The 27039-nt window shown below is 43.5% G+C and overlaps 1 protein-coding gene across 2 annotated transcripts in view; it reads left to right on the top strand.

Moving 5' to 3' along the window:
• The window catches only part of LRP2 (LDL receptor related protein 2), a 327257-nt gene that overhangs the window by 50322 nt on the left and 249896 nt on the right, over positions 1-27039 (top strand). For both annotated transcript variants that reach the window (XM_040357827.1, XM_040357826.1), the window contains exons 2-6: positions 2520-2627; positions 4874-4993; positions 8729-8845; positions 21595-21705; positions 26517-26630. In XM_040357827.1, the coding sequence (XP_040213761.1) occupies positions 2520-2627; positions 4874-4993; positions 8729-8845; positions 21595-21705; positions 26517-26630 (570 nt within the window). The remainder of the gene's footprint in view (positions 1-2519; positions 2628-4873; positions 4994-8728; positions 8846-21594; positions 21706-26516; positions 26631-27039) is intronic.

Here is a 27039-nt window from a genome sequence, read left to right as displayed (position 1 = left end):
ATTACAGTGGGGAGATGTCTGTGGATATTACAGTGGGGGAGATGTCTGTGGATATTACAGTGGGGGAGCTGTGGACCATATTACAGTGGGGAGATGTCTGTGGATTACAGTGGGAGATGTCTGTGGATTACAGTGGGGAAATGTTTGTGGATATTACAGTGGGGGAGATGTCTGTGGATATTACAGTAGGGGAGATGTCTGTGGATATTACAGTGGGGAGATGTCTATGGATATTACAGTAGGGGAGATGTCTGTGGATATTACAGTGGGGAGATGTCTGTGGATTACAGTGGGGGAGATGTCTGTGGATTACAGTGGGGAGATGTCTGTGGATATTACAGTGGGGAGATGTCTGTGAATGTTACAGTGGGGAGATGTCTGTGGATATTACAGTGGGGAGATGTCTGTGGATATTACAGTGGGGGAGATGTCTGTGGATATTACAGTGGGGGAGATGTGGACCATATTACAGTGGGGAGATGTCTGTGGATTACAGTGGGAGATGTCTGTGGATTACAGTGGGTAAATGTTTGTGGATATTACAGTGGGGGAGATGTCTGTGGATATTACAGTGGGGAGATGTCTATGGATATTACAGTAGGGGAGATGTCTGTGGATATTACAGTGGTAAGACTAAGCAAGCACTAATCTTCCTATACAGTGGGGGAGATGTGGACCATATTACAGTTGGGAGATGTCTGTGGATTACAGTGGGGAGATGTCTGTGGATATTACAGTAGGGGAGATGTCTGTGGATATTACAGTGGGGAGATGTCTATGGATATTACAGTAGGGGAGATGTCTGTGGATATTACAGTGGGGAGATGTCTGTGGATTACAGTGGGGGAGATGTCTGTGGATTACAGTGGGGAGATGTCTGTGGATATTACAGTGGGGAGATGTCTGTGGATATTACAGTGGGGGAGATGTCTGTGGATATTACAGTGGGGAGATGTCTGTGGATATTACAGTGGGGGAGATGTCTGTGGATATTACAGTGGGGGAGATGTGGACCATATTACAGTGGGGAGATGTCTGTGGATTACAGTGGGAGATGTCTGTGGATTACAGTGGGTAAATGTTTGTGGATATTACAGTGGGGGAGATGTCTGTGGATATTACAGTAGGGGAGATGTCTGTGGATATTACAGTGGGGAGATGTCTATGGATATTACAGTAGGGGAGATGTCTGTGGATATTACAGTGGTAAGACTAAGCAAGCACTAATCTTCCTATACAGTGGGGGAGATGTGGACCATATTACAGTTGGGAGATGTCTGTGGATTACAGTGGGGAGATGTCTGTGGATTACAGTGGGGAGATGTCTGTGGATTACAGTGGGGGAGATGTCTGTGGATATTACAGTGGGGGAGATGTCTGTGGATCTTACATTGGGGGAGATGTCTGTGGATATTACATTGGGGGAGATGTGGACCATATTACAGTGGGGAGATGTCTGTGGATTACAGTGGGAGATGTCTGTGGATTACAGTGGGGAAATTTTTGTGGATATTACAGTGGGGGAGATGTCTGTGGATGTTACAGTAGGGGAGATGTCTGTGGATATTACAGTGGGGAGATGTCTATGGATATTACAGTAGGGGAGATGTCTGTGGATATTACAGTGGGGAGATGTCTGTGGATTACAGTGGGGGATATGTTTGTGGATTACAGTGGGGAGATGTCTGTGGATATTACAGTGGGCGGGATATCTGTTGATATTACAGTGGGAAGATGTCTGTGGATATTACAGTGGGGGTGATTTTGGATATTACAGTGAGGGGGATTGTGGATATTACAGTGGGGGTGATTGTGGATATTACAGTGGGGGAGATGTCTGTGGATATTACAGTGGGGGTGATTGTGGATATTACAGTGGGGGAGATGCCTGTGAATATTAAAGTGGGGGAGATGTCTGTGGATATTACAGTGGGGGAGATGTGAACCATATTACAGTGGGGGATATATCTGTGGATTACAGTGGGGAGATGTTTGTGGATATTACAGTGGGGGAGATGTCTGTGGATATTACAGTGGGGATATGTCTGTGGATATTACAGTGGGGAAGATGTCTGTGGATATTACAGTGGGGGAGATGTCTGTGGATATTACAGTGGGGACTATATATGGTGGTGATCCGAAAAATGTATGTGCGTTATAATTAATCGAAATTAGTCGATTAATCGATTAAAAAAATATTGATTAATCGAACACGAAAATTGTAATCAGTAACAACCCTAAAACTTTTCATAATTATATGGTAGGAGGGCAACAAAAGCCTGTGAGCCCTGGTTTGGGGGTTTTATCCGCGGTACCAACACGTTTATCTAATATAGTAGAGTAATATCAAGCAATCAAACTCTGACTCTCCAATGCCCAAAGTAGTAAGAACTGTTACAATACAAACATCTTCAGATTTAGAAATTTGCATGTTACCCTTCAACTTTTTGGGAAGTCCTTCTGTGTGTGTAAATCTTGTTTATTACATAATTAATGTGTTGGATGTTTGCTTTGTTTAGGATGTTCATCAACTGACTTCCGTTGTGCGAATGGACGCTGTATTCCTTTAAGTTGGAGGTGTGACGGAGCTGCAGACTGTACAGATAATTCAGATGAGACTGGCTGTCGTAAGTATCTTTCATTTCTCTCTCTTCATTGAAAAAATAAACTTGGTAGCTTGTATGATGACTTTGGGGGTTATTTACAAAAATTACACTTTGCACTACAAGTGCAAACTACAAATGAAATTGCACTGAAAGTGCACTTGGAAGTGCAGTCGCTGTAGATCCGAGGGGGACATGCAAGGAAAAGAAAAAAACAGCATTTTAGCTTGCACATGATTGGATAATAAAATCAGCATAGCTTCCCCTTATTTCAGATCTACCCCTCAGATTTACAGCAACTGCACTTCCAAGTGGAATGGTGGACACATCGGACACTTTTGACACATTTTTGGGACCACTGTCATTTATACAGCGATCAGTGCTATAAAAATGCACCGATTACTGTGTACATGACACTGTCAGGGAATAGGTTAACCACTAGGGGGCGATGAAGGGGTTAAGTGTGTCCTAGGGAGTGATTCTAACTGTGTGGGGGCTGGGCTACCAGTGACATGACACTGATCACTGCTCCCGATGACAGGGAGCAATAGATCACTGTCCTGTCACAAGGTTGAACAGGGAAATGCCTTGTTTACATAGGCATCTCCTCGTTCTGCCTCTTTTGACTGAAATTGCAGGGTGCCGGCGATGTGGCTAGCAGGACTTGTTTTACCGTCCTGCTAGTGCACCGCCCTAGTGTGAAAGCCCTCGAGTTTCACATTGAAGTGAAAAGAGAGGCACTTTCAAAATGTTTTGCAGGCGCTATTTTTAGCGTTATAGCGCCTGCAAAGTGACTCAGTGTGAAAGTAGCCTAAAAAAAGTGCTGCTAGCCACATCTTTGAGGCGCTGTACGAGCGGTGAATACACCGCTCCCAAAGCGCCCCTGCTCATTGAAATCAAACATGTTATACTTACCTCCACTGTGCAGCTCGTTTTGCACACAGTAGCCCCCCGATCCTGGTTTTCTGGGGTCCCTCGGCGGCTGTCTCGGCTCCTCCTCGCATTAGCTATCCCACTTCATGGGAAGCGCTCTCCCAAGGGGGTTAGCTAGCTGGCACGATCCCGTGATACAGCCAGCGCCCCCGCCCCCGGCGCACTGCTTCTTTGCATGTGATTGACAGCAGCGTGGGCCAATGGCTGCACTGCTATCAATCTAGCAAATCTTGCCAATCGACTGCCAAAATCCGAGGAGAAGAGGACACTGGGGAACTCCCACAGCAGATTCGGGGCTCGGGTAAGTAAAACGGGGGGGGGGGGCCGTCATTGCCAGTTTTTTTTTTTCATCTTAATGCATAGGATGCATTAAGGTGAAAAAAATGAACCTTTACAACCCCTTTAAGATGGCCCTGCCTGGTTTAGACGGGCATGCATGCATGCACCCCCTGCTGACCAGTGCTGTGATTGGACACAGCACAAGTTTGTTAGCAGGTTACATAAAATAATTTGGGCTGTATACCTGCTGATTTACTGTGGCCAATACGAGCACAGAAATCTGTGTGTTAGTAAACACAACACGCAGATCTGGCTGGATTTCTCCTTACTATCAGTTACTGTTCAGAACTGAGAGCAAGGAGAGACCCAGCCAGATGATCTGTTAGTAAAAGCACTACATATACACTTATTAGGCACACAGTTAACCCCTTGATTGCCCTCCTGATCACTCCTGGCACCCAACCAGTGTCATTAGTACAGTGAACAGTTTTATCACTGATCACTGAATAAGTGTCAATAGCGATGTCAGTGTCAGTTAGTGTCCCTCCCAGCCAGTATCAGTGCCAGATTTTCCCGCCACACTACTATCACAGTCACACTATAAGTCGCTGATTACCACTGATACTAGTATAGTGTCTGTATGGATCAGAACTATACTAGTGTCCCTAATAGTTTAATGTCCCCAAAAATGCCGGATCAGCCCTTATCAATGCCAGCACTTGTGACATGTAGCAGAATACATTTTGGTGTAAATTTAAAAAGAAATTTGATTTTATTGGATGTGTTTTATAACAAAGTTTTTTTTTACTTATATAGTAATAATAATAATACTAATAAAAATCCCAGTGGTGATGAAATACCACCAAAGAAAACTCTATTTATGTGAAAAAATTATATACAGTAAATGTAATTTGCATACAGTGTTGCACAGCTGCACAATTTTAGCATTTGGAATAAATGGTTTGCATGGAACCAAGGAAAGCAGTTTAAACTTCAGCTTTAGATAGTGTTATAAATAGACATCTACCTAATACTTTCTGTATAATTTATTCCATCAGCTCCACATTCTTGTGCAGCAACCCAGTTCCAATGTGGTGGTAATGGAGAGTGCATTGCTCGATCTTGGGTCTGCGATGATGAAAACGACTGTAATGATGGCTCAGATGAACAGCACTGCCGTAAGTTATAAAACAAGCCACTGACGACTACAGAGATATGTAGAAGGGCCCTTTCACACTGGTATTAAAGCACACTGACTGTAGGGCATGTTTAGAAATAATCTCAACTTTCATCAAACCATACTAAATTTAAGTGTGCAGAACTTATAGCGAATGGTTGTATCAAAACAAGTTAAATGACGGGGCCACCCATACTGATTATTTTGCTGTGATGAAGAGGGCATATCCCTCGAAACACGTCAGAAGTAGTTCAACCCATGTCAGGACCCTGCAAGTTCCACCATTCTGTTCCCTGGGTTTTGTAAAATGCTTTTATACCTTGGCTATGCCTTGGAGTATGTACTCACTCGTTTTTATATTTTATTGAAATGTTGACAGTATTGCTTTAGGCCAATGCGCCCTTTTGTTTTGTTTGTTAGTTGGACCCCTATATGTTTTAGATGCTCCAACAGTGATCTCTCTATTCCATAATTTCCCTACTCTGTACTAGGGATGAGCCGAACACCCCGCCCCCTCCCCCCGTTCGGTTCGAACCAGAACCTTTGAACGGACCGAACGTTCGCGCAAACTTTTAGAACCCCATTGAAGTCTATGGGACTCGAACGTTCAAATTCAAAAGTGCTCATTTTAAAGGCTAATATGCAAGTTATTGTCGTAAAACGGGTTTGAGAACCTGGGTCTTGCCCCAGGGAACATGTATCAATGAGAAAAAAGTTTTAAAAACGGTCGTTTTTTTCTGGAGCAGTGATTTTAATGATGCTTAAAGTGAAAAAAAAAATGAAAAATTCCTCTAAATATCGTACCTGCTGGGTGTTACTATAAGAAAAAAATCATTTACAACTGCTTGCGGCTTTAATGTAATGTCTGCAATATGGATGAAAATAATTGAGAAAAATAGCATGGGTTTCCCCGCCCCCCTCCCAAGTCATTACCAGCCCCTTTGGCCCTATATACTTTGAACAGCAGTATACAGGCGGTGCAAACAAGACAGGGACTGTAGGTTTGTTGTTAAATAGAATCTGTTTGTAATTTTGTACTTTTTTAAAGTGTAGCTCCAGCCAAAAAATCAATTTTTTAAGCTTTTTGGAAAACATAGAGAGGGGTTATCACCCCTGTAACATTTGTTTTGCTGTCTGAGTGCATCTGTTCAGAAGATTGCAATTCACTTTCTGTCCAAATGACAAATGATTTTTTTTATTTTTTTTTATTTTGGTGAAAATACTGCAGCTAGCACAATCACCTGCCTGCCTGTCAGTAAATTAGGAAGAGCGGATCTAGCTAAACTCAATACAGTGTATAAATATATATACAACACCTGGGATGCATATATATCCTCTACACACTGTAACTCTAACTGACTAGCCTGCCTGCCTGCCTGCTCTATCTAACTCCAAAAAATTACACACTCTCTCTCTCTCTCTCTCTGTGTCTCTCTCTGTAAACCACCAACACACTACACAAGGCGGACATCCAGGCAGCATTATATAGTGTGGGGCGTGTACTAAACCCCCTGAGCCAAAATTGGCCGAAGCCACACTGGCTTTGGCCAATTATGGCTCTCCGTTTTTTGCAAGCTGTGATTGGCCAAGCATGCGGGTCATAGTGCATGCTTGGCCAATCATCAGCCAGCAATGCACTGCGATTCTGCAGTGAATTATGGTCCGTGACACGCCACTCGAATTTGGCACGAACAGCCCAAAACGTCCGTAATTCGACGAACGATCGAACATACGATGTTCGAGTCAAACGTGAGTTTGACTCGAATACGAAGCTCATCCCTACTCTGTACCCATTTTGCAGCCATGGTAAAAATTATACCCTACTTGTCGCTTTCTTCAGGCAGTACTGCCACCAAATGCAACCCATTACAGTGAATAGAGCCATGCTGCAACCCCCATGCAACCACATGCAGTGCAGTGTTGGATAGTGGTTGAGTGCTCGTGGGGTGGTGATTCTCAAAATTGTACAGAGAAAGGAAGAAACCAAGCTCCAAAGGATATGCTAGAAATATAAGGGGAGAGGTGGGAGAGCCCGTGTATTATGTGGTTTGTATTAGGAGTATTTTTTCCAAGGTGAGAGTAGGCAAGAAAGGAATAACTTACATTTGGCAAGATTGTGACTGAACAAGTGGCATGTAGAAGCAACAGTTTGAGTATGCAGGTGGAGAATATCCCTGTCTCCACGCAGGACAAAGGGTAGGTCACGCTCATTGCCCAGTCCTAGGTCCTCATGGAGGACATCAGGAAGGTAATCGGCTGTTTTTTAAAGGAGAATAAATCCCATTGACTCTTCGAATCTCAGAGGCGCCCGTGGTGGCGTGTGTTGATGTTTAAGATTGAGTCAAAGTCATTGTTTTTAATTAAGACATGAATTGTGCTGATTACCGAAGACAATTTTTTTAGTTACAAAAATTCACTTCCTCAGTTTAGCGGTGTTTAGGCAAAGAGTTCTAACCTTGTTTATTTACATTAAAAAAGGGGACTTAAAATGAGGCCTATGTCGGATACGTCAAATTGCCTCCATCCCTAATTTGTGAGAAAACAAGGTTGGGACTTTCAGTGAAGCATGCAGTTAACACTGTGGTTCTAATAAAAATGTTTTATTGTTACACATGCATATACAAACATTGTAGGGCACAGTGGTTTAAAGTTGCTAGCAACCCACCAATTTTTTAATCCATATTGGCATAGCATATAATACATGATTGATGTGTTAAAATGAAACAAGTTAATTTGAGTAGATAAAAAATAGATTGTAAACACATGACTGTAGCATCTGGATCTTGACGCGTTTCGTGGCTGGTTGCCACTCATCAGGAGAAGATATACTAAAGATGTCTAAAAAATGCAAATAAGCCATGAATCAAACAGAACAAAAAAAGAGAGGGGAGGGGGAGTAAGCAACATCCACCCATACTTACAGGCTATCTATTGATAAGAAGTATGGCAGCCGGTACCGCAGTCACCAAGGGCATTATCTAGCACGGTAGTTGAGGCGGCACAACCCATGGCACACTCACAGGAAATCAAGAGGGGGAAGATGGAACTGGGAAGGTGGTCCTCGCCAAACAATCAAGGGTGATACAAATTATTCACCGAAGCCATCTATAAATAAAGTGTTGATTTACATGTGCTTCTGAACACAGCAATGATGTGCAGGTGAAAATGGTGTTTTTTTCCCTTGCTTATGATGGTGTATTGTTTGCAAAGTGAAACATCACCACATTCATTCACTTTAGGGAAAATTTACTTGCAAAGTGCAACTTTCCTTGCAAAGTGAACAGCAATTTTTTTTTTTTTTTTTTTAAATCAGCACAAAAACATAGTGACCATAGACAAAGGGCAGTATCCCTTGTCTACATGCCATGTTTCGTCCTTTTTCTCAGTTATAATACATCTGGCTGCTATGGGTCAAAGACCATTCCACATAGTCAATGCACTTTGCACTGCCAGAATGAAAACCTTTAAAAAATAACTAAATTGCTCTGTTCTGGGTTTAATTGTGTACAACAATAAAAATAATAAAAAAATACAAGTATAAGTAAATAAACTGAAATCACCTATTTTTGTGTCTTTTTATTGTAAAATGTTTTTTAGGAAAATATTAACCTTTTTACATTCGGTCTTCATAGTCAAAGTCGTTTTTACTGTACTCTATGTATATAGATAGCTGCCACTCATTTTATAGATATATAGATGTATATAGATATCTTGTAATTCATTTTTTTTTCTCTAGCCGGTAGAACTTGCTCCAGTCAACAGTTCACGTGCTCCAGTGGTCAGTGCATCCCAACAGCCTACAAGTGTGACCGAATGAAAGACTGCACAGATGGCTCAGATGAACGCAACTGCCGTAAGTCCTTCTTGCCCTTGGCACGGAATATGATACTGTTCTAGCAAGTGTTCAAGATCAAATCTCTCTCTTGCGAAAAGCAGAAAAGGGATGTGGAGATGTTGTCACAGGAAGCCACTAAATCCCATGGCATTATGTAGTGCAAATTTGAAAATTAAAGTAAGCCCAAAGAACACTTTAAATATTTTGGCTTGCTAAAAAGTACCTGACTCTGAAAATAAGTACGGTATTTCAGAAAGGGAAAAGACTTGGGAAGTGAATACACTAGTAAGGCAAGATTGTTTCAAAATTCTTTCAGCCTATTGTATACTGTATATTTTGCGCTTACCCTAACGTTTCAAAAATTGAAGATGGTGTATAGGTGCGACTACTTTGAATCTAAATACTAAATTCACACAATATATATATATATATATATATATATATATATATATATATATATATATATATATATATATATATATATATATATATATACCAAAAAGTGCACAATCCAAAACAGGAAAAAATAATCAGCAAGTGTATAGTCTACATTAATAATCAAATAAATTGTCCTTAGGGGCTTCTGTGTAGATTCATGAATATCAGTGCTGTTCTGCGGTGTGTTCTTTTAAGCCTCTTACCAGAAAGGTTGGATCCCAGGTTATAGGGATCAAACACGCTTAGTTGTTATTGAAACCAACTGCGATGTTCCATTCCTTTAGCTCCAACGAGAGACCCTCCTCCTGTTATAATGCTAACTCCACCGATAATCCTGCTCTCCAGCACAAGAAGGTATGAAGAAGGGAGAGACTTCATAGTGCAGTATGTAAATGAGAATTTATTAAACAAATCTCATTGCACTTTATAGAGATAAACAAAGATATTCCAAATAAAACAGAGCCGCGGACTCATACTGCATGCTGGTGCGTGGTGATGTCACAGATTGCAGCTCCACTCCGACGCGTTTCCTCATAAGAGGCACCGACTGGGAACAGTGTATACTGTAGATATATCACAAGTGATAATTCTGGTATGTGTTTAAGGGCTCTTTTACAGACGAACCTGATAGGATCCTCCAGTCTCCTCTATGGAGTGGTGGGTGTCAACGAGCATGTATCCGTTGACAACCGTTGATATCTGATCCAATCTCCTAAAAAAAGGCATATGGGGGTCCATTTCCTATCTGTATGGTAGATCAAATAGGGTGGCAGTGTACATCTGACCCCCCCAAAGAGGAGAGCGGAATGTGTCTGTCCCCACTCTTCATAAGCGGAGCGGACACGGACCAGCCAACCGCCTGCTCAGCAGGGATCAGCAACAGGTGACATCTGGTGTATTAGTGTAGTGATAGCGCTAACAACTTTCTAGAGCCCACAATGTTTAAAGTGGTTCTAAAGGCTGGACTCTGCATTAAGGTAAAGGTGTGATCTCGATCCAGCGCTGGCTCTCTCCCTTCTCTTTGCTTACAGAGGCAGCAGCGGGAGCCATTGATTCCCGTTGTCACTCAAAACCTGTGAGCAGAGAACAGGGGTCGGAGATGAGCTGTGCCCTGTGTGTCAATAGATGCGCACACAGCCCACAGGTGCGTCCCCATAGGAGGCACCAAGATAAGTTTGAGCCCAGTGCACCGACAGGGTACCCGGTAAAGGCGAGGTTTGGGCTGCTCTGTTCAACACCATTTCACAGAGCAGGTAAGTATGAAAGGTTTATTATTACAACCATGTTATTTATAAATTAGTTCACAGTAGGAAAACACAGAACTTCCAACTTGTTTTGGGGGTGAAAGGGACTCCAAAATTCTAAACATGGTGTAAGCACCAAGGATGATCCATAACGTTTCACAATGAGCATTGGAGCTGTTAAGTACAGAACTTCTCTTATTTAAATATACCACTGAAAGCATTTGTACCTGTTCTAACAGTGAAAAAAAAGACATTTATGCGGCCTGGTACGGTTAAGGGGGGGGGGTTGCTCGCTCGTCCCTGACCGACCCGGCTGCGTGCTCAGATAAGGGTCTGGTATGGATTTTGGGGGGACCCCATGCCGTTTTTTCGGTGTAGGGGGTTCCCCTTTAAATCAATACCAGACCCAAGGGCCTGGTATGCTCCTGGAGAGGAACCCATGCCAATTTTTTATTTAAAATTTGGCGTGGAGTTCCCCCTCATGATTCATACCAAGCGCAGCTGACACAGTGCACTGTAATGACCTGCGGTTATGTGCAGATAGCTGCGCCAAATCGTTCCTAGACGCAGTCAATTTTATTTTTTCTATCTGCACCAAACCGCCGGTAACAAAACCGCAGCTAAATGCAGTGTGTGAATGGGGCCATAGGAAAGCATTGTGTGATTTTAGCTGCGGTAGAATCCACAGCTAAAAGCACCATTGTATCTGTCCGTGTGAAATTGGCCTTAGAGCTGTCCTGTGCTTTCTGCCTGTGTCATCTCAAAGAGACTTTTTAGCCCTTCCTGTCCTTTTCTTGGACTACAATTCAATTAGTCCATATATGGTGCATAAGAAGACAGTGGGAGAATTTAAATAGTCTAGTTAAAGACACAGAGCAGGGCTGACACCAATCAATCCACAAAAAATGCTGTGAGTTGTCAGCCCACAATAGTAAATTAGGAGTTTAGTGTATTTCTGGCAGATTAACTGGCATTTCTCTGTGCTTGCAAGGTCTTTAAAGGCATAACACATGGGTAAATGTTCAAGTATTGCGGAGATGGACTGTATATGTATTTTTTGCCTTGACTTAAGCTTTAAGGTTAAGAACTCCTCTTTGAATAAGGCTGTAGTTTGTAGCTTGAACATTGTTGTTGATGCTGGAACTTGCATACTGTACATCCCTCCATATTACCGGAATGTTCCCAGTAAACCTTTGGTAATGAAAATCTTGCTCGAAGGCAAATAGAAAACAAAGAAGGCAAGCACAAGTGTACAATAATGAAGTACTGTTACTAAAAAGCATGGTGTGAATAAACATAGAATGAGAAAGTAATCACGTTGAGCTGGTTCGTGCACCACCGGACTGCTTCAGTAAAAGAGTCATTGTCTAACTGGAGTTGCAGTGTCTCTTCCTGGAAGACCAGAATCCACAAAAATACCTCTGAAATCCGGCAAAGCCGGTATTAAAATGAAACAATTACGGTAGTCTTCAGAGAACGAAGAAGTACAGTGTCAAAACAATAACTGTTATGTAGTAAAACACAGATGTATCAATGCTTGTGATATTAATATTTATTGGGGCATCTACAGAAACAGCCTACACCCCACTATGATATGCATGCTACAGGTCATTGACAGCACCATTGTTTCTGTTTCCAGCTGACCTTCAATATTATACAATTTACAATGTACAAAAATTGTCTAATAAGAGGACAAACCTAAAGAATCCATTCCAACTCTATATTATCTAATCAGGCTAACCTTTGCACTGCATAGTTTATGGCAGATCTAAGGATTACATTAAGAATTGCATTGTGGTAACAAGAATAGCAATGTGCATTAAAGGGGTTGTAAAGGTTCTGGGGGTGCTATTGGAAACAAACAGCACCACAACACACTACCAATTGTATAAGTGGTAGTGTGTTGTGGTGCTGTTTGTTTCCAATAGCACCCCACAGCACTAGGAGAACACTCATGTGCTGCAGAAACCTGCAACACACTACCGTGGTGGATTGCTGAAGATGACGCACTCTGGTGCATTGGCAGTCCATTCAAATGAATATGCTGCCTTAATGTAACACATGTTAACGTGAAGTAATGCTCTCTTGTTAATGCAATGCACTAGAACAGAAAGGTGTGACCTTCAAGGAGATTCTATAATCAGATTGTATAGCATAAGGGTCTCCAAACTTTATAAACAATGGGCCTGTTTACTGTCCTTTGGGTTTTAAGGGGGCAAGACTGTGGCTGGTGGACTAGATAATGCCCTGCAGTTAATGGGACTAAGCAATACCCCATCATTGGTTTTAACGTTGGTATTAGTGGGGGGAATAGCACCCTATTGTTGGTATTAGTGGGAGGAATAGCACCCCATTGTTGGTATTGGTGGGAGGAATAGCACCCCATTGTTGGTATTAGTGGGAGAAATAGCACCCCATTGGTGGTATTGGAGGGAGGAATAGCATCCCATTGTTGGCATTGGTGGGAGAAATAGCACCCCTTTGTTGGTATTGGAGGGAGGAATAGCATCCCATTGTTGGTATTGGTGTGAGAAATAGCATCCTATTGTTGGAATTGGTGGGAGAAATAGCGCCCCATTGTTGGTAATAGTGTGAGGAATAGCACCCCATTGTTGGTATTGGTGGGGGGAATAGCACCCCATTGTTGGTATTGGTGGGAGGAATAGCACCCCATTGTTTATATCAGTGGGAGGAATAGCACCCCATTGTTGGTATCAGTGAGTGTAATAGCGACCCATTGTTGGTATCAGTGGCAGGAAAAAGTGCCCTGTTATTGGTATAAGTGGGAGGAATAGTGCCCCATCATTGGTGTCAGTGGCAGGAATAGTGCCCCATTGGTCGTATCAGTTAGAGGAATAGTACCCCATTTTGGCTGTCATTGGGAAGAATAGTGCCCTTTCACTGATGTCAGTGGGAGGAATAGTGACCCAAGGGCTGGACAAAGGCAAGCAAAGAGCCACATCTGGCCCATGGGCCACAGTTTGGAGACCACTGGTATAGCCTTAGACCTGTAAGGAGCTAATAAGCATATTTTTTAAAGGGAAGTATGGCCAAAGTTTTTTGGCTATATTTCTCTTCCGGAGGTCAAGTGGTTAACAAACAGATATAACAAAATGCTTTCAATGAGATATTTAATTGACCAAAGGGGACCGAATAGGAGAAGTTCATTGTTAGTGTTTACATGCACTTTAAAATAAGTATAGCAAATTCCAGCCTTTCTCTTTTGCAGACCTTGGTAGAAAAACATGTTTGTATTAGATTCTTGCCGAGCATTTAATACCCTTATTACCAAATTTGGCACTTTTCTTTCTCCAAATCACTTTGTACAAAACATGAGTAAAAAAATATTGTATTTGTTGGAAAAACTTCAAAGACTTCTATTTAAGTAGAGGAAACGATCCCCGAGTAAGTCAAGCAGATTTGCAACTGTAAGGTCTTGTTTTTTAAAGTAAAGAGATTCCCCCCTCTATGAGCCGTACACATTATTCCTGGCCCCGCCATTCTGTGCTTGGATACTTCAAGCCAAGCAGCAGATAAGAACTCACGTTTGCCTTTGACTAAGGTATATTATTTTAGAGGCCAGTCAAGTGAAAAATTCTCCCAATATTAAGTATCTCGGCTCTTGGACAGGTCATAAAATGGGACAAGGAGTTTTTAAAGCCCAGTCCACTTTGCAGCTAATGGGATTAGCTTGGAGGAAAAACTACCCATGCAGACTAAGATAAACATCTGAGCAATGTTGTAGCTATAACCCATTTAATTAGAGTAGATGAAGTGTCTTTTTCATCCAACAGTGCGCTGCTGTTTTATGTGAAATAGCCATTACCGTCTCCTGTGGCGATAACATTCCTTGCATTTGACTGTTTGCATTGACAGTGCTACAAGATTTGAAAAAAAAAAAACTTTCATTAAGGTGCTATGAAATTAAGTAACCTAGCCTAAAGCCCCGTACACACACAATCGGAATCGATTTTTTCCATAGGAAATTCCGACCGTGTGTATGCCCCATCGGATGAAATTCAATCAGAAATTCAGATGAATTCTCAAAAACTGTTGGAGATGTGCAGGAACCCCAGGAAACGTTATCCGTATATTTTGGTCCTGTCCGAAGATAATGTTATTTTGGAGAGTAATTGATAAAGTGACGTCAGTTCAGCTTGACCTGGAGTCAGGGGCCCAGATTCTGAAAGGACTTACGACAGCGCAGCCCCATGTACGCCGTCGTAAGTCCTAATCCGACCCGTCGTATCTATGCGTCTGATTCTTAAAAATAAGTTACGCATAGATATCCATTAGATCCGACTGGCGTACGTCTCTTACGCCGTCGGATCTTAACTGCATTTTTTTTTGACCACTAGGTGGCGCTTCCGTCGAATTCCGCGTTGAGTATGCAAATTAGCTAGATACGCGAATTCCCAAACGTACGCGCGGCCGACGCAGTAAAGTTACAACGTTTACGTTAGGCTTTTCCCGGCGTATAGTTGCCCCTGCTATATGAGGTGCAGCCAATGTTAAGTATGGCCGTCGTTCCCGCGTCAAAATTTGAAAAAGTTACGTCGTTTGCGTAAGTCGTCCGTGAATGGGGCTGGACGTCATTTACGTTCACGTCGAAACCAATGACGTCCTTGCGGCGTACTTTGGAGCAATGCACACAAGGAAATTCCCACGAACGGCGCATGCGCCATTCCGCAAAAACATCAATCATAGTCGGGTCACAGTAGTTTTACATAAAACACGCCCCCCTGATCCAAATTTGAATTAGGCGGGCTTACGCCGGCCGATTTACGCTACGCCGCCGCAACTTACGGAGCAAGTGCTTTGAGAATACAGCACTTGCCCGTGTAAGTTGCGGAGGCTTAACGTAAAGCGGATACGTTACGCACGCACAAAATTACGCCGCTGGACGAGAATCTGGGCCAGAGATCTGCCTACTAGGACTAGTGGAGGAAAACACGGTCTCTATAGAAAGAAGAACACAGGTGGGCCTGTTGCTCGACTATGCAAGAAAAGCAATAGTGTTAAATTTGAGGAGGGTGGAAGCTCCCTCGTTGGCACAATGGAAACATTTGGTAAATAGTAATTTGTCACTATATAAGGAGACATATTGTAATAGAGGAAATTGAGAGAAATATGGAAAAATATGGGCAAATTGGATAGAGAATAAGACGACGGCTTCAGGGTAGGGGGGTACGGAAGTGGGATGGAACTACACAAATGGAAGAAAGAGTTAAAAAAGAGGTTAAATGTATAAATGTAATTTATGTAATTGTGATGAAATAATTTTTTTATTAATATGATTTTAAAACTTGTAATAAGTTGATAAATGTAAGATGTGAAATGTATACTTGGAAATGAGAAAAAAATAACATTTAAAAAAGAGATTTATAAAAAAAAAAAAATTCAGATGAATTTCATCGGAGTTTAAATATAGAACATGTTCTATTTTACTCCAATGGAATTCCGTCGGAAATTCCGATGTGCTTTTGGCCGGGCAAAAGCCAGATCGTGTGTACGCGGCATAATAGTGTTCTTAAAGGAAACAATAAAATAAATACTGTACATGAAATATGTGTGTGCTTGTCGGTTTACCTGCCATAGGGATTGTCGTTTTGTACAGCCTAATGTATTTTACAAGTTTCCACAATGCTTAGCCAAACAGGTGACACACACAGGGCAATTTATAAAGCCTTTCTTTAGAATTCCATCGTGCCTCTGTATGGTAAATGTCAGTGCGGGTGAGAGACGTATGTATCTGTTGTAAACAGATTAATAAATTTGGGGCAAGCACTGCCTGCAAAGGTGTATTAAAGTGGAGCTCCACCCAAAAGGAGAAGCTCCGCTTTTTTGCCTTCTCCGCTGCCACGTTTGGCACCTTTCGCGGGGGAGTGGGTACCTGTCAAACGCCGCAGCAAAGTCACCTGGAAGTTCACCCCCCCTCCTCCTTCCCCCGCCGCCGAGCCATTCACAAAGCGCAGCGTGCTTCACACATGCACTCTAGGGAACTGGTTGTGAAGCCACAAGGCTTCACTGCCAGTTTCCCTTAGCCAAGATGGTGGCGGCAGCACCGGAAAGCCTAAAAATCACCTGCGGTGAAGACACCAGTGGATTCGTGGACAGGTAAGTGTCCTAATATTTAGGCCGCATGCACACTGGACATTAAAAAAACATTGTAAAAATGGCAGTAACTTTGAGTTTTTCATAGTTTTTCAAAGTTTTTACAATAGTGGTTTTTAGAATTTATTAGCGTTTTTGTGCGTTAGCGTTTTTTAGTGTTTTTATTTTTTGAAAAAAAAAAATTTTTTCCTTCAATGCAATAAAAACATCCAAAAACGCTGGTGAGCCACGCTCTTGAGCGCTTATCAGCATTAGAGTGTTTTACAGCTGAAAATAGTTAAACAACTCCTCTGATACCAGATACTAATGGCAAATCCACTTTGCACTACAAGTGCAAACTAAAAGTGCAAAGTGCACTTGAAATTGCACTGGAAGTGCAGTTGCTGTAGATCTGAGGGGGACATGCAAAGAAAATAATAAACAGCATTTTAGCTTGCATATGATTGGATAATAAAACTTCCCTTCATTTTAGATCTACCCCTCAGATTTAAAGTGACTGCACTTCCAAGTGCACTTTCAGTACACGTTGCACTTGTAGTTTGCACTTGTAGTGCAAAGTGGATTTGCCTTTCGTAAATAACCCCCATAGGATAACATGACTGTAGGAAAAAATGTCTGAAGCCAAAAACAGCTGCTGAAAAAACTTCCAAAAAACGTCCAGTGTGCATGAGGCCTACAGCAGCTGCTTTTGGCTATAGACATTTTTTCTTACAGTCAATAAACTCTCCATCATGTTAGCCTATGTGTCCATGCACACATAGGCTGTTATCAGCAGTTTTGGGCAGGGGCGTTTTTGAGCAGTAAAAAAAACCCAAAACTAGTGGGTTCGGAGAGACGTTTTTCAGCTGTAAAAACGCTCTAACGCTGATAAACGTTAATAAACGCTCATAAACAAGGCTCACCAGCGTTTTTGGAAGTTTTTGATAGATTTAAAAAAAAAAAAAGATAATAATAATATAAAAAAAACCCGCAAAAAACGCTAATAAACGGTAAAACACGCTATTGCAAAAACTTTAAAAAACTCAATGCAAAGCTACTGGCGTTTTTATAACGTTATTTTAACGTCCAGTGTGCATGAGGACTAAAGACAGCAGTTACAGTATTTGTAGCTCCTGACTTTCAACTTTTTATGAAGGAGCCTGTCGTCGTAAGTACAAATGTGCGCCGTCGTATCTATGCGCTGAACCAGAAACCATGATACGCCTGAAAATAGGCTTCATCCGACCGACGTAACTATCCTACGCCGGCGTATCGTGGGCGCATATTTACGCTGGTGCTCCCATTGATTTTCGATTCAAATATGCAAATGAATGAAATACGGCGATTCACAAACATAGTTGCGCCCGGCGCATAATATACGAGGTTTGCATAAGACTTACGTCCGGCGTAAAGTTATTCCCCATATAGGAGGCGCAACTCATGCAAAGGAATGGACCAGGGAACACAGCCGCCGTATTTTACGTTGTTTACGTAGTTCGTGAATATGGCTGGGCGTAGGTTATGTTCACGTCGTAGGCAGTGATTCGACGTATCTTAGGCAGTTGTTTCGACGTGATTCTGAGTATGCGCACTGGGATGCGGCCACGGGACGGCACATGCACCGTTCATTTTAAGTACTTCTATGACGCTTGGCCCATCATTTGCATGGGGTCACGCCTCATTAGCATGGCTCACGCCCACTTCGCACCTACGCTGGCTTACGCCGAGGAAACCAAGCGTATCTTTAAGAGGGAGTGGGAGCGAGTGCTTTGTGAATCCAGTGCTTGCCTCTGTGCGCTGCGCCGGCATAGCGTAAAAGAGATACACTAAGCCGGCATAAATATGCGCCGAGGTATGTGAATCCGGGCCTCTGTCCTCAGTGCAGCTGAGCTCGCAGCCACCACTGCACCTGTCACAAGACAACAGCAGAGGAGTTTTGAAGCTAGGTGAACCTGATGGGGAGTTAGCAGGTAGTGGAGTAATGCGTAGCCAATACTCTTCTGCTATTGCAAATAAAGTCATATACATAAATAAATAAAAGGTGGTCATTGTAAGCACCCTTGTTCGTGTTGATTGGTTTGTCTCATCCCTGTACACTGATACATCTAGAAGAAAGCTTGAACATTTGAAAACCAACAGACTTACTGGCTGCATCACCAGATGAAAATAAAATAAATTGTGCTTAAAAAGAAAACAAATGCAGCCATCACATTTACAATTGGTAAACTGCAATATAATAAAATGTTTTCTTTTGGGTTTAATTCTGAAGCACAATTTGCAACAGTGCAGAACAATTGAATCTTGTAATGATGTCATTCCTGTGATTTGTCTTCTCTGTAGAAGGATTCAGCAGGTGTTCTGATTAGTCCCTGAATATCACATTTTAGCCTATGACCTCTAAAACCGCCATGTATCATTTTACCTAATCTTGCCAGTGTGAACCACATAAAGTGGTTTTGTGATGCATTAATCTGCTAGCACAGATTGGCAGGCGGCACAAAGCTTGCTTCCTGATATTACAGGTACCCATTTATCAGGCTCACTCTTAATCTACCTGTATAGTTAATCCTGGGCTTTGCTCTCATAAAAATTATCAGAACTACCTTTCAAAATTTACCTCCTAGTCCCCATTCTATGTCCTGAGCATATTTACAAACGGCTTAGAACCTGATATTGCATGAAAATAGTTACCATCTGTGTTTAACCACTTAAGGGCCAAGCCTATTTTTTAGACTCATTGGCCCGGATTCACAAAGCACTTGCGCCAACGTATCTCAAGATACGCCGGCGTAAGTGCAAATGTGTGCTGTCGTATCTGTGCACTAGACCCACAAACAGAGATGCGCCCAAAAACAGGCTACACCCCGCCGACGTATCTTGCTTACGCCGGCGTAGAGTGGGCGCACATTTAGGCTGGGAGCATGGTGCCGCTCCCATTGATTAGTCATTCAAACATGCAAATGAGGGAAATACGGCGATTCGCGAACCTGCGTGCGCCCAACGCAAGTTACGAGAGGTGCGCGTAAGTTGTACGTCCGGCGTAAAGTTAAGCCCCATAAAGCAGGTGTAACCCAGCAGCAGACATACAAAGGTCTGCACCAGGGAACTCAAGCCGGCGTATTTTACGTTGTTTACATTGGACGAGTGTCTGGCTGGGCCTGGTTACGTTCATGGCGTACGCAGTGATCCGGCGTATCTTAGGCAGTTGTTCCAACGTGGTTGTGAGCATGCGCAGAGGGATGCGTCCACGTCCCGGCGCATGCGCAATTCGTGATACGTATTTGTCTGGCGCTCGGACCATCATTTGCATGGGGTCACGCCTCATTTTCATGGCTCACGCCCACTTCCACCTACGCCGACTTACACCTTCGAAACCCAGCGCAGTTATGGGAGCAGTGCCTTTGTGAATTCCATGCTTGCCTCTCTGCGCTGCGTCGGCGTAGCGTATTGTGTGTCTGAAACCCCTCAACACCAATCAGTTTCGTTTTACAAACCATCGCTGCCCTGTATTGGCTCTGAGACTCTGTACTTCACAGAACCTGGAAACAGCATGCAAAAACGAAACTGAAACTGTAGGTACATTATATATTTGATTTTTATCTATTTTTAATCATTTTTAAAAGGAATCAGTTAAGTATTAGGGTCCTTTCACACTGGTGCTTTTTTGCCGCGTTTTCGCGGTAAAAATAGCGCTATTAACCACATCCATACCAGCCCATTGTAAAATGACGTCCACAAAGGACCTCTAACGATCCGGGTGGACGTCATATGATGTCCTGGGCTTTGTGGGGGGATATCTGAATGATGCCTGCAGCTAGAGGCATCATTCAGATATCCTTCTCTTCTGCCAGCGATTCTGCACAACGCAAGAATGATCATATCGGCGGTTCCGCCGCTAGATCGTTCTTACAGGCGGCGGGAGGGGACATCCCCCCTCCCGCCGCCATCCGGTGCTTCTCCGGGCTCTCACGTGCCATCGGGGGCCCGGAGAACGAATCGTCCGGCGCTGGCAGGAAGCATAGAGATGACTGGTGACCAGATGGTCACCAGTCATCTCTATGACCGTCGGAGGACCCGGGCGCGATGTGATGACGTCACGCCCGGGTCCCCGTAAGTAAACAAAGCCGCAATTGCGGCTGCTAAGCAACACTGATCATGAGATCGGTGAATTTTTTTTTCACCGATTTCATGCTTTCCAGCCTGGAGGAGAGATGTGGGGTCTTATTGACCCCGCATCTCTCCATAAAGAGTACCTGTCACACACATTCCTATTACAAGGGATGTTTACATTCCTTGTAATAGGAATAAAAGTGATAATAAAAAAAATAAAATTAAAAAAAAAGTGTAAAAAAAGGAGTGTGTGTACACTCAGCCGGCAAGAGAATCTTGCCAAGAATCTCATCAGAAAAAACTTTGTTTTTTTCCTGATGAGATTCTTGGCCGTGTACAGGGCTTAACCCTAACCTCCTTAACTAATCTGCAAAAAAACCTTAAAAGACAAAAATGACACCCAACATTCTCTCTCAGTCCCCCCATTTTAGCCATGGATTCAGCCCTGGGCTAAAGTGCTTGTCCACCCCTGGCTTTGGAGGTGCTGTCTTGCCTTTGGGGTTTCAGAGGGGTGCTACATATATATAAATGTCTGGCTGCTATTCCTTACTTTATTTTTAAAGAGCAGGCTCCAGTGTTTTAACTCCATTTTCGGATGTCACAACGAGATTTCCAGACAAGCCTGAAACAGCTGTATGCAGTTTGAAATCAATGTTTATTTGTTTTAATATTAGGCTTTACCATAGTAATCCTCGGTGTGCAAGGGACGTGGGGACGTGATTAACACAGCTTTACCCTTATTCTTTGGATTTGTAATGGAAGTGAGACATGCAGATACCTTCTGTTGTAAGAAGACTGTACTGAGTTCTACAATGTATTCATAGGCAATACTTGCCTAATTAAAAGAAATATGAGTTTATGCCTTGTTTATCTTTCTTGCAGAATACCCCGTATGCACTCAGCTTTCCTGTGCCAGCGGCGCCTGTTTCAATACAAGTCAGCGGTGTGATGGAATGGTGAACTGCAGGGATGGTTCCGATGAGGCCAATTGCAGTATGTAGACATTCTTTTCTAGAAATGCTATTGTTGATGTTGTTGTTATAGGCAGGGCATTTCTTCTCAGAGAATAGGTACAGGTAGTCTCTCCTTCCGAATCAGCCATTGTCTCCACCCACTACCCACCCCTGAGCATCGTCTCTTTGTTCCACCCCCTACACACCTTCCAGTACCACCTCTTTTAGGGAATACAGAACAACCTATATGGAATTTGATACTGATAACAAGAAAGAAAATTAAATAAATCCCCAACAGCCAACAAGAGACCTCCCCCATTAATAATAAACCCCCAGAAAAAATAGATCCACCCAGCAACAATAGAGGCACCACAAACAAATTCCCCCCACTCAAGCAACAATAGACCTTCACTAGCAACAATAGATCTCACAGCAGCCAGTAACTATAGACCTCTCCCTCAATAGTAGATGCCCAGCAACAATTACCCCGCCATCCCCCAGTAGATCCTCCACAAGCAACAATAATTCTCTCCAGCAACATTAGACCCCACTCACAACATTATATCCCCCCAGTGACTATAGATCCCTCAGAAGCCAGAATCAAAAGGCCCTCCAGCACACTCTAATACTCCTTGCTAGTACATACAGGGCCGATCCGCCCTATAGGCTTCCTTATGCAAGCCGCTTAGGGCCCCACAAAGTTGCAGAGGGCCCCCCAAATTACTAGAGGCCCCGCCTGGTGAGAAGTCATTTTTGGCCCCTCACCCCGCTTCTCAACTCGCTGGCTGCACGGGAGAAGAGGTAAGAAGTCAGCACTCCACCGCTTCTCACTTTAATGTAAGATGTCTCATTTCTTCGACAGCAGAACACCCACCCCCTCCCCCCACTTCTCAACTGTCACTGTCGGGGCAGCCCCCCAACCCCCCCCCCCCCCCCCGCTCTTAACTTTAATGTGACATGTAATTCTGCTTAGGGCCCCAGGGAGGTCAGGATCGGCCCTGAGTACATAACTATTCAATGCTGGAACTGCATTCCCCTGTGTTCCCGCTGAAAAAAAGCCCTGGTTATAGGTGTGTAGAGGGCACATCATCTAATATCAATGTACAGTATGATATCAGATTGAACAATTTACATTTACAGGTGGTCTTCCAGGTGCAATCTTCTATTTATGTTAACTATCAGTTAACATAAAACCTGGGAACTGCCAAAGGAGGAACCATGTCAGGAAAAAGTATGAGATTCCCAGTAGTTTAGCAGAGTATTTGTTTCCCTGGGCACTGGACTGGAATGATCCTGCTAAACCCAAATAACTTAGATATACTCCCAAGAACTTTCCATGTTGAAGTAACCTATGAAGTATGCTGTGACTATTTCTTTCCACTAGGTTGGTCAGATTGCTTTCAACAAATATGTTTTTACATACAGATAGCATAGTTTCCTGAGTCTGTCTTTTTTTTTTTTTAAGTGTATTTTGTGCGTGTACTCGAGAGAGGAGCTGGACTGCAGGCGTTGGGAGTAGGCAGGCTTCCCCCAGAGGCAATCTGCCACCTTTCTCCATGCCCCGGGTGGCAATGGCGGGTGTGTGAGGGGGTCCCTCCCCGCCCTACCTGCTCCGCTTTGAAGCCCAACAGGGCAGAGGGACTCCCTATAAGGGAGTGAGAGGATCTGCCCGCTCAACCAGCCCCGTTAGTCCTTCGCCTCTCTTTTTTAGAGACCGCGTGGTCAAAGTGCGTGCATGTTAACCCAATTTCGAGTGCGTGTAAGTGTGGTGTTTTTTTTGTGGGAGGGGGGTGGGCATACTAAGCGCAGGCTTACCTCGCATAGCACACCCACCGGGAGCCGGGCTGAGACCACCAAACTCAATTCACATGTAGCCGAGACCGGGATCCGAACCCCTAGCTTCAGAGGTGAATGGCTTATCAGCGCAGTGCCAATCGCGTTGAGCCACCACAGCTCCCTTCCTGAGTCTGTCTTAAAGCGGATCTTCACTTTTTCTGAACACCACAAACCAAAAACACTTTTTCATTCATATTTATTATTCAACGCAAACCAGGTAGTGTCGTGGTTGGGATTCGAACCAGTGACCCTTTGTACTGCTAGGCGAAAGTGGCGCCCACAATATTGAACTGTGTAGCGCTCACCCCCGAAGGAGCCGCTGGTTAATTTGGGATCGGCGTATTAAGTTACCAAGTTCTTATGTCTAGGGATAATACTTGAGAGTGTGGGCAAAAGAACAAGTGTCCACCCGGAAGTGTGAGTTTTCAATGCTTTATTCCAAGGCCAACATCAACATAACACACAGTAGAGGAAAAGGTTGATGAGAAGAGAGAACTTATAGTATCAGGCCTTGGATATCAAAAAGCATAGAGAGCAAGCCTGCTCTCAGCACAGGTAATTTAAAACGTCGCCACCCTTGCCAGGGGGGGTAAGTGCCCTTTGGACAGGCAGCCAAAGGGTCACTTGCAATAATCTGATCACTGGGAGGAAATAATGCCTCTGCCACAGGCGTAGTAAATTTTCTTAGTGTAATCGGAGTGTAAGGATAGCGAATCCTGGATCTCGGGCCCCGCAGACCACCAGAAAAATGGCTGGTGCTCCAGATATACCCCCCGCCAGCATGCCCAAAGAGGGAAACTCCTCTGATTGGCTGCTGGGGGAGGATGGTTCTGTCAGAACCCCTATAGCGCCAACTATCGCCCAGGGGTGGCAGCGCACCCCTGGACACACAGACTGACCCAGGAGGCAGTTCTGAAACTGGCAACAGCACAAACTAACAATCAGTGAATGGAAGCAACTGAAATCTCCCATTCCCCACTAACGTTAGCGTAACGCCCCACTAATTAAAAAAAAAGGGGGGGCGCTACAACTGTAATCCCTTTCACACGGACTGGGAGAGGAAGGGTCAGAACTCTTTGGTTTGATTAGTGTTGTCAGTCTAACACAGGGAACATGCCTACAGAAGGAGAAAGCAGAGATATGACCTTATCATTGTGCTGCTGCTACTTTATTGTCTTGTCACAGACTGAGGTGGGTCCTAAGCCAGGCTTGATACTGTTGCCAGACCATTAATTTCACCAAATTTATTTCCATAAGCTTTTAAGTGTATTTTACATATTTTATGTATGTTGTTCACTTATATAAGCTTCTCTTGTGTTGACTTAAAAAAAGCCCCTATATTGCTGCTGGTCACCTCACCTTTGGAGTGATGTCAGCAAGCCCAGCAGACTCAAAGCTGTCACTCAAGTAGCACTTTATTGCATTCCCCTTCTCTCCTCTCCTCCTGACCACTACATAAACAGTTACATAGGAAAGTGAAGGGCAGTTGGAGGAGCTCGGCCAGCACTGAGTAATTATAAAAGCTTTAAATGATTACTGTGCTACTGTCTAACCATATCATAGCTGCTGACACTACAATCCGACAAATTGTGTAAGTGATAAATTCAAAAAAGTGCAGCTCTGAGCATAAACCATATTGCATGTGCAATATGGTTTGAATAAGCACTATTGACAGTGTGAAACGCGTCGCCTCCTGTGTCTTTGTCTTGGTGGCTGTCACATGTCACTCATATTGGATTGAATAAATCATGTTGGATCATTTCCTTGGTGTGCAGCCATTCCTTCTTTTCCTGCAATTCTTTAGGTTGGTGAAAGGGACGCTTTAACGTGCACAGAGGCCCAGGACCTGGCTTTACTGTTTGATAGGGTACCTGGATACCAAGGGTGGAGAAACAAAAATAAAAAGTACTTTGACAGGTTACACGTTCACCTCTAGGTTGTTAGGTCTGGAATTCAGCCTTAATGCCTTTGAGATAATGATAAGTAATTCTGTAAAAAGAGGCCCAAATTCTCAAAGGAGATACAACGGCGTATCTCCAGATACGCCATCGTATCTCTGAGTCTGAGCCGTCGTATCTATGCGCCTGATTTTTAGAATCAGTTACGCATAGATTTGTATTAGATCCGACCGGCGTAAGTCTCTTACGCCGTCGGATCTTAACTGCATATTTACGCTGGCCGCTAGGAGCGTGTACACTGATTTACGCCTAGAAATATGTAAATCAGCTAGATACGCAAATTCACGAACGTACACCCGGCCGACGCAGCGCAGATACGCCGTTTACGTTAGGCTTTTCCCGGCATAAAGTTACCCCTGCTATATGAGGCGTAAATGCGGCGTACCAATGTTAAGTATGGACGTCGTTCCCGCGTCGAATTTTGAAAATTTTACGTTGTTTGCGTAAGTCGTCCGTGAATGGGGCTAGACGTAATTTACATTCACGTCGAAACCAATACGTCCTTGCGGCGTACTTTGGAGCAATGCACCCAGGGGGATGTCCACGGACGGCGCATGCGCCGTTCGTAAAAAGCGTCATTTACGTGGGGTCACATAACATTTACATAACACACGCCCACATTTTCCAAATTTGAATTAGGCGGGCTTACGCCGGCTTAATTACGCTACGCCGCCGCAACTTATGGAGCAAGTGCTTTGAGAATACTGCACTTGCCCGTCTAAGTTGCGGAGGCGTAACGTAAATAGGATACATTACGCCCGCTCAAAGATACGCGGTTGTACGTGAATCCGGGCCAGAAACTCTAAATAGAAATGTATAGGAAGAACAATACTCCCATACTAAAACCCATTGAAATGGGAGGAAATGCTAACTTTTTAGGAAGGTTGTTTTATTTTCTATATACATTTGTAAATTTGACATGCAGGAACTGAAATGTAAGAATATTCTGAACATTATGAGTATTTAATTAAAATGTGTTATACAAAGATATGAAAGGGGGGGTGGGGCCCTGCTGTGTCAGTGAACTTCTTTCTCATAGACTGTCATTTCTTTACAGCCAAGAGGTGTCAGAACTCTCAGTTCCAGTGTGCAAATGGAGACTGTATCCCTCGAGATTTCATCTGTGACCATGATGATGACTGCGGCGATGGCAGTGATGAAAGAAATTGCAGTAATGTTCATTCTTTGCTTATCTCTGCATTATTTTAGGTCTAGCAATCGTTACAGTGGTTGTAAAGGCTTTATTTGTTTTCCTGTTATAAGACATTATACTTACCTGTTCTCTGCAATCATATTGTACAGAGCAGTCCCTTACCTCCTCATCTGGGGTCCCCCCGTTGGTGCTGTCCGCTCCTCCTCTCCCCCATGTGCCCCCATAGCAAGCTGCTTGCTTTGGTAGCACAAGTGGGGGTGTGCTCCTAAACCGGGCTGTGTGCATCCATAGACACACACACCATGGCTTGGCCCCGCCCCCTACTCCCTCCTTATAGGATTTGACTGACAGCACTAGCAGCCTATGACTCTTGCTGCTCTCAATCTTTTATGTGAGAGCAGGTAGGGAGACTAGCGCTGCTGTAGAC

Source organism: Rana temporaria, chromosome 6 (genome assembly GCF_905171775.1).
Source record: "Rana temporaria chromosome 6, aRanTem1.1, whole genome shotgun sequence".
Taxonomy (NCBI): Eukaryota; Metazoa; Chordata; class Amphibia; order Anura; family Ranidae; genus Rana; species Rana temporaria.
This window is presented reverse-complemented; position numbering and strand designations above follow the sequence as displayed.